The sequence below is a fragment of the Thunnus maccoyii genome, chromosome 16 (genome assembly GCF_910596095.1).
Source record: "Thunnus maccoyii chromosome 16, fThuMac1.1, whole genome shotgun sequence".
NCBI lineage: Eukaryota > Metazoa > Chordata > Actinopteri > Scombriformes > Scombridae > Thunnus > Thunnus maccoyii.
In genome coordinates this window covers 28,142,860-28,151,771 of record NC_056548.1, presented here as the reverse complement: position 1 = coordinate 28,151,771, position 8,912 = coordinate 28,142,860, and the positions used below count along the sequence as shown (strand labels likewise).

At 39.0% G+C, this 8,912-nt stretch overlaps 1 protein-coding gene across 2 annotated transcripts; it reads left to right on the top strand.

Moving 5' to 3' along the window:
* Window positions 1-5,150: 5,150 nt before the first annotated feature.
* gsc (goosecoid) lies at window positions 5,151-8,597 on the top strand. Of its 2 annotated transcripts, none has more exons than XM_042388948.1 (3): window positions 5,151-5,668; window positions 6,641-6,894; window positions 8,007-8,597. In XM_042388948.1, the coding sequence occupies exons 1-3, from the start codon at window positions 5,353-5,355 to the stop codon at window positions 8,154-8,156; spliced, it is 720 nt and encodes a 239-aa protein (XP_042244882.1). In that variant the 5' UTR covers window positions 5,151-5,352; the 3' UTR covers window positions 8,157-8,597. The 2 variants fall into 2 exon arrangements, with proteins under 2 accessions (XP_042244882.1, XP_042244881.1); XM_042388947.1 differs by having other exon boundaries at window positions 6,641-6,900.
* Window positions 8,598-8,912: the final 315 nt, after the last annotated feature.

The following is an 8,912-nucleotide window of genomic DNA, read 5'->3' as shown; positions in this document are numbered from 1 at the left end:
GGAATATGTATGATATGGATCATGTTTAGCTGTCTCACGATACTTACTGGTTTAATAAAACGTGACAGTTTATGCTTTAACAGTTTACTTTCTCCATTATGGTCTGCATTAATGGGGTGTGGATCTCTTGGGGGTTTTTGGGACATGCAAGAGTTTAAACAGATTTTTTCTCAATCAGTAAATTTTTGAATTGGTTTATCTCACAGAAAGCTCTCAAAATCCTAAGAAAAATAAAAGAAAAATGCAAATTGTAACAGCCAGCATTGTATTTGTTAGCATCTGTTAGAAAGTTTTACTTGTCTGACAAAGAAAATTCCATTTTAACATGCACTCTGAACAGGGCCAGATCACCCTCTCCAAGCTGCTGGAATACTACCTGCTCCGGGTTTACTATGTGTCAGTAAATGTGTGGTACTTTTATTAAACACACATTTATATTTATATTTTGAAAACATATAAGCATAATATCAACTGTGATATTAAAGGTATAAAAACTAGATTTTGACACAGGGGAACTCTACAACACAGAGCTACAGGAGGTAGAAAGTCCAGGAGTCTTCTTAAGGTTCAAACCATTACTACTGCCTTTGGGACCCCTGAGGGTCCTGGGTAGTTGCCTACTTTGTGCAGCTGATAATCCAGCCTCGGTTTCAAATGACCCCACCATGTCAGCCATGATGGAACACCATGATCTATCTTATCCCAACACTTCATGAGCTTATCAGAAGCCAAAACACTGCACAGTGGTTTACAATACTCTCAGAAAGGATTTTACAGCCATGGAAAGTTATCATGATGGCAATTATTGTATTTTACATCCCAATTATTGGCAGGTTAACAGTACAAATAAGACATCCACGTTACAAAGTAATCAACAGGGAATGTGCACTTGCACATACTGACTGGCCACTGCCGTCTGCATCACAAGACTGGCCTCATTGAAATAAATGAGGGGGCTCATGCAGGGATAAAGCTGACCTGAACACTCCTAACACACAACACGCAAAACTGCTGTCACAAAAACAGTCAACTGTTGGTATTTGAAGGTAGACAGAGAGAATCTTAAGAAATAGGAGATGGTAACAAGAACGTTACATCTTTCCTGGGACAGCAGTCTCCATCTTGAGTTGTTCAATACATAAATATCTCGCAAAAGCTAAAGCTTCAAACAGAGTGCCAGTCGGGTCGTCAACACTTTTGCCTTTGAATATGGTTGGACGACACAGTGGACAGCCTGATTCTTTTGAGGTTTTAGGCCTTAAAGTGTTCAGTATGGTTCCAACAAACTACTTTGTACAAAGTGTCATTTGAACATGTAAACAGACAAAAGTGTTTGTACCTCCTAAGTGAATTGTAGAAATCCAAACTGTGAAGTTGGAAAGGTGTCAGAGGACGAGGTTTCTGATGCTGTTTGGCAATCCAACAAGCACTTTGGTTGAAACATACTTATGCCTTAAGCAGTAAGAGAGAGCTGAGAGACACCACTCAAACTTGTCTAAACAATCTATCTATCTATCTATCTATCTATCTATCTATCTATCTATCTATCTATCTATCTATCTATCTATCTATCTATCTGTCTATCTATCTGTCCATCCATCCATCCATCCATCCATCTGATGTTCTGATTATGTAAATTATGCAGATGCTACTTTCTCCTGCAGTCAGATGTAAAAGGACAAAAACGTGGACAGCCCTCACCATGTATTTATCCCCTCTTGGAGGATGCATTACCAAGTCTCCCTGTTTTATTTTCTGTATTTAACCAGGTTTTACAGATCAGGGCTCTGATATATAAAGATGCATCTGCCATTGTAGCTTTGTGAGTCTTCAGCCTCCATCTGCAGCCTGATTGATGCTTCTATTCACCTATAAGTGCTGCCTTCACAGCGCTTTTCCACAGCTTTTAATTTCAAATGGACATTTCGTTTTATAGCAATCCCTTTTGACTCGGTCCTTTCACTGCCACTTGGAAGTAAAAATATAGAAATAAATGTGAAAATAATAACAGCATATGGTTGTGTGTTTTTTTTCCCTCTCTCCCATTGCACTGGGCTGGAATCACAGTGTGACTGTATTACAGAAAAGGCTTTTCAGCAAGACGAACATGTTTCCTTATCAAAAGGCAACAACAAGCTGGGTTTCTGCCACACTCATACATGCAGGAAAAACTCATCCTTGGATGTTATTACACACAAATAAAATGTGTCACATTCAAATGATATTCATCTGTAAATTATTTGAACTGGAATGTAGGTGGGAGATAAAATTCCAATTTAATTTTAAACCCTAAAAATCCTGTTTTGCTTTTCATACACCAGCAATGTGTATGGAATAACCATAACTTATGGGCTAAAACTGCTGAGTTTCATCTTTAATTCACCATAAAGATCCCTCCTGACTCTGCTACATGTTCCAAAGGTGTGTGGATTAAGTCCTCTAAGCTAACAAAGAAGAATCCAAAATAAAACAAAGGCAATGAATTCCACAGTTTGAAGAAACATTGTACTTCATATTGTTGCCTTGGAGAAACAAAGTGTTTTTGACATTCTCGCATACTATTTATTAATATTTTAATGTGTACATGTTAAACTATCTGATGACACATTTGTGATAAATCAAATGAGAGCTTCCTCCTGTAGCACAGTGCAAGAAAAGGGTAATATTTTACTGTTGGGAAAATAAAAAATACAAGCATATGCATGAATCTTTAAAGAAGGAAAATTGATGGCTTAAAGATATATATATATTTTTTATATTATTGCTAAACTGTGATTTTCCATTTGTTGCTTCAAGGTAAGATTATGCAGTTAGAAACAACAACCATGCTCAGTGATGGAGATGTAAAATGATGAGCCTGGTTGTGCTACAAATACTCACTGACAATAGTAGACACAGGCACATTTTATCTGTAGGGGTGAAAACAATAAAGCTAGTTTGAGTCTTTTTTTAGCTGGTAGTGAGGGAGACTGGATCCACCAATCAGGTTCGAGAGGCAGCTCTGTAGGTTTCACACACATAATTAGATATTATTTAAACCAAACATGGTTTATATTTGCCATTTATGATAGTACAAACAGCATGTTGTGAAGCCATACACATATGGTATCTCTTATGCAGAGTGCGGAAAATGTGACACTCTGTTTGAAGACCAAAAGCAAAAAAAAAAAAAAAAAAAAAGCTTTCTGAGGTTCTACACAGAATGAGAAACCTGAAAGGTTCGTAAGATTATTGGGAAAAAAAACTAACAAACAAACAAAACAAAAACAACAATGAATTAAGACATAAAGACACAAGGAACTACATGTATGATTCAATACAACTTGAATGAATATGTTGCGTTTTTATATATATGTGGCACAAACAATATGTGGATGGATATACTAACAGACTAACTGATACCTTATGTGGTTAGTTTCTATTTTTAATTTTGATATGTTGATTATATTAGGAGGTGGAAACAAGAATAAAATGGTCGGTACATACATTCCCCGTTTCACACAAATAACATATAAATTCTTACATATTTCAAAGAATTGTTGCGCAATGAACTTGAAGAAAATAACAATTTTTCTTTTAGAAAACATCCAATACAAATTTGATTCAGCAGACTGTGGTAAGCTGATATTTATGCTGGATAAATATTTTATAGACAATTTAAAATAGCATTTAAAATTGATATACTTCATATTTTCGTGCAGGGGAAAACAAGTACCTGGAATTCATCTTCGGAGTTGATTGAAATCAGTTGTTTTAGCGCATTAGTGGAGGACAATAGGCTTCAAACAGAGCTCTAACTCTGTGCTCTCATATCTAAACAGCACATTTTCAAATCACAAACTTATCTGTCAGCCTGACGTGAGCATGTGTTAAGACCCCGTTGAGTGTTAAATGCAATCAGTGAGTCCCATTAAGGTCTGAACTGCGAATCCACGTTCCTCCACAGCCAGCGGCCCCATCTCCCCCCACCTCCCCAGCACCACTCAGCCCATGTTGATTAGCGGTGTAAATATGCAATAAGTTCTCTTTTTCCAGGCTGAATGGAGGCGATAATGGGCCGTTATCTTATCCCGGTCAGGGGGGAAATGTTCTATGTTGTTGACCCGCGGAGAAGGAGCTGCTGTCGGGAGGAAACGAGCTGATCTGCTCCCCGCGGAGAAGCGAGCGGAGGGTGGATAATGAGATGAGATGCTCAGTGGCTTCTTGTCTGACATGGAAATACGGTTAATATTCATTTACTCATGTAGGAAAGGAGAGAAACAAACACATAAAAGCCTTGATTAAAGTTTTACTGCATCGTCACGCACATGTGCTTTCTGTAACCCTTCAGATAAATAACTTGTGTTTATTAACTTTTCATCTACTACATGAACCTGACGGCTTTCTATACTGATGTTAAATGAATGTTCAGTAATAACTGAGTAATAGTAGATTTATTGTTCACTTATAGACACGAGCTTCGCCTGGAAAGTTTGACTCTACACATATATATCACCTTATAACATTTATATTTAGTGATGTGTCAATAACTAAAAATTCAACATGTTTTGTGTTGGCCTGTCGACAGGCCTGGTGGCTTCAAAATTATATTTACATTTATTTTCTGATAATTTAATGAACAATTTCACTTACGCGCAAAGTTTCACGCGGGCTGTAATTAAATAGGTTGAGGTTATAGTAATAACCTCAATAAAACGTTTTCATTTCTAAATCTACTGAATAACATCAGGCCTACAGATGTTCCTCTAACCTCACTGAGCACTGCTTCGAAAAATTATGAAATATAAAATGACTTCTTTTTAGGTGCCGTGTATGTTTGGTTGTCTAATTTTATGAACTGATGGAAAGGCCCTCCCGCCTCCTCACAGTAAACACTGATGTAAATGTCTTCCATAGATTATGATGCCTTCGCTGACAAGGAAATAATCGGATTACTCTGTAGGAAGAGCCTCTCTGACCAGCAACAGTTTCCAAAAGTCGGCAAACAGTGCGGATTATCTTAATTGAATTAATTCTCAATACACAGCTCTGTAGCCGTTCACGCCGCGATCTGCAGCGCTGATCTCAGAGCAGCTCCGCTCCGCCGTGACGTCACCAGGGTATAAAACCAGCCGTGCTCTCAGCTGGTCCCATTAAAACCACCAGTCCGCATCCCCGAGACAAGCTCGCGGAGCTGCGCATGCAGAGAAGAAAACTACTCTCCAGAGTCATCATGACGCAGTTTTAGGGAAACTTTTTCCACGGAGCCCGGAAATCTTTCAGTCCAGGAAACTTTTATTATTTTACCCAACAGTTTTCACTTCTCCGAGTTTTCATTTCCCTGATTCCCAACCGCCGCCGCGCACCGGTGTGATGCCCGCCGGGATGTTCAGTATAGACAGCATTCTGTCCGGCCGGCCGAGCTGCAAGGAACCGCTGCTGCTGCACCGGAGCGGCCCGGTAGTGCTGTCCGCCGGCCTCACGGACTCTATCTACACCGACTACAACGGACTGTACACGGCCACATGCGGGCCCACTCCCCCTGGGGTTCAGTCGGTGAACGGGACCAGAATAGGATATAACGGCTACTACTACGGACAGCTGCACGTCCAGGGTACCGGAGGAGGGCCGCCGTGCTGCGGCTCAGTGCCCGGCCTCAGCCCGCAGCAGTGCCCCTGCATCCCGGCAGGTAGGACACTTAATCTAGCGCTCTCTCGATCCTTCTACTGTCTTAACTTTCTACTGTAGGAGAATAAACCTTCCTGCACACTTATCAGCAGAGTTTTGTTTTATACGTTTGTGCAAAATCGGTCTTTCCGTCATATATTTTAAAGTATTATTAAAAAGATTAAAGGTGATTCTGAAACGGTGCAATAATCAGTTTTTAATTCGTTGCATCAGATCTAATTTTGACCGAAATGTTTAGATGTAATACTTTATTTAAAGTAGAGTACTGACTGTTTATAGGCCTGTGCGTATAAGCCATGATGCATGAAGTTTTAGTGGATACTTAAAGTGTGTCTTTTCTAAACAATGTCGATTGCAATGAGAAAAAAACAAAACAAACATTCTTTCTAATCTCATGCGTAAAAATGAGTAATGTTGTGTTTGTGCGCAATCTCAAATCTGCACGTTTACACCAGAAAATGTTATTTCAAAACACTTGAAACATCCACATCTCACGTCTGATGCGTGACGTGTGATGATGTCTTTATCTTTATATAAGGCCTATAAGTCTGATGACCTCTGTGCTGTCGCGGCTTCAGTGTCCAGAATAAATATCACTCATCGGTTTTCAAATCGTTCCTTTACGCAGGAACTGAAACTTGTTGTGTACAGTTAAAAACTGTTTATGTTTGAGATCAACTAGTCTACTGTATATGTCTTTACACAGTTAAATATTACAGCAGAGCTTTTTTATGTTTTTATGCATCAACTATAACCTTCACATGCACACAAAGCCAAAGCTTATACCAAAGTTTCCAATTTTCTGTTATTTTACGCATCGGCTGTAATCTGTATGTACACAACCGAAACCAGAGTTTCCAATTACTCATGAGCACTGTTTATAGTATATGTATATATAGGCTGCGGCAGTTCAATTGTTCCAACCATTTGAACTCACCCAAGTGTGGTGTTTCTCCGTCCCTCCCACCTGCAGGCTACGACAGCCCGGGCTCGGTGCTGATCTCTCCGGTCCCGCACCAGATGATGTCCTACATGAACATGGGCAGCCTGTCCCGGACCGAGCTGCAACTCCTCAACCAGCTGCACTGCCGTAGGAAGCGGCGGCATCGCACCATCTTCACCGACGAGCAGCTGGAGGCTCTGGAGGGCCTCTTCCAGGAGACCAAGTACCCCGATGTCGGCACCCGGGAGCAGTTAGCCCGCAAAGTCCACCTCCGGGAGGAGAAGGTCGAGGTCAGAGCCGCTTTTTATAGACTTCTCACACAGTGCAGCTTCCTCCTGCTATTTTTAACCACTTAATCACTCCACTGATTCAGCCAAAACTATTCCAATTTCTCTCTTTTATAAATAAGTTATTTAATAAGTAGAAACTAAAGGAAAAAACACACATCTCACCAGATTTAGCTGATCTAATTTACATCTGAGCTCTAGTGGACATTATTATTATGATTATGCTTGTCGTTGGTGATGTTGACTTGTGGATATTTTAGCGTATGACCAGACCTGAATCATTTTTAATTATCATTTTTAGTATTTTTGTCTTCCATAATTCTACAGCCTTTCAAGTTCATCTAATAAAAATAAATAACCCAACACTTTAATGTCTCAATTATCCTACATTAAAATAATTACATATTTAGATAAATACAACCTACTGTAAGTCTAACTCTAACTTATAGGCTCATATTATAGTGATGGCTTTGTTTTCTATGACGTTCAGTTTGGATTTTTTTTTTTTTAAAGTTACTACGGTCATAAACTCTATAAACACATTTTCTCATTAATTCAGACATTTTATCTGGAAACCACATTAAATATGAAGCAGCTGAATTTGAATCATGAAATAACAATATATAACAGAATATTAGGCGTTGATCTGATTTTTGCGCGAAAATGTAACCGAGTTGTCCGGCGATGACGTCAGTGTTCGCTGCAGGTATCAAATGATTTTTTTCATTAGTCTGTAAATAAAGACATTACATTTGCAAATAGAGCAATGGCGCGCTGTAGGGAGGCCAGGAAACAAACATAAACATAAACATTTCAACAAGCACTATTTCTTATATTTTAACCACACAGGATATAAAGACGAGACATGGAAAGAAAGAAAGAAAAATAACGACAAACACTGTAGAGCGTCATGTTTAATGAATTTGTGAATGAAAGTAAAAGCCCCCCCCCTCGTGCCCTAACGTGACTAACTGTGTTGGTATGTAGTAACTGTTATGACTGAACAGCTGACCCGCTCTACTCGTTTAAACCGGGATAACTGTGATTTACTAGAAAAAAAACAAAAAAAAACAACATAGGTATTAAAATTGTGCTTTTTTATCATGTAGGTTTGGTTCAAAAACAGACGCGCGAAGTGGAGGAGGCAGAAAAGGTCTTCATCAGAGGAATCAGAGAACTCTCAGAAATGGAACAAAACGACCAAAGAGTCCGCGGAGAAAACCGAGGAGAGTAAAAGCGAAGTGGACTCGGACAGCTGATAAAAGCGAGCTAACACGGCCACATGTGTGTGTGTACATATAGTGGACTCGGTGTGATGAGACGTGTTGCCATGTTGCACAGTTGTACATATCTACATTTTATTATTGATTCTGTGTCCGCTATTTATATTTAATTTAAGTTGTTTTGTAATGTTACGCACGCCAGGGGGGACGTGATGCCCGCTGGATTGACTGACATGTCTGAATATATCGTAATGCTATATGTGACATTTTTATGGATATTAAATGTTGTAATTCTGGTATAACATTATTGATCGCGCTCAGCCAGCTGCAGGGGAACATTGTGGAGTCTGTACAAACATTCAGGCTGAGCTGTGGAGGAATATGCCGACTTTTTATGTTATTTTATTTTGCAAAAATAAGAAAACCTACTTAAAAGTACAACGAGTATACATTAAAATATAAAGTAAACATCTTCAACACGTTGTCTGAGTTCATTTTTTTCTTGGAGGTGGAGATGTTTTGGTGATGTTATTTGCTTTTTAGGTAACTTTGAAATAGATTTTTAAATATGGCTTCAAATCATGAGGACAGATTGGAGCAGAGTTTTTTTTTTTTTTACTGAGCTGTCCCCCTTTAACATTTTATAAATAAAGAAAAACTTAAAATCGCGTGATTTTTTAAAAGGCAGCTCGTAATTTTAATATTTTAATCGAAATAAAAGAGAAGTTTCCAGCAGATTAACGGGAAACTTGAGGCTTGAACAGTGAGTTACTCATTAAATGCTCCTGACTC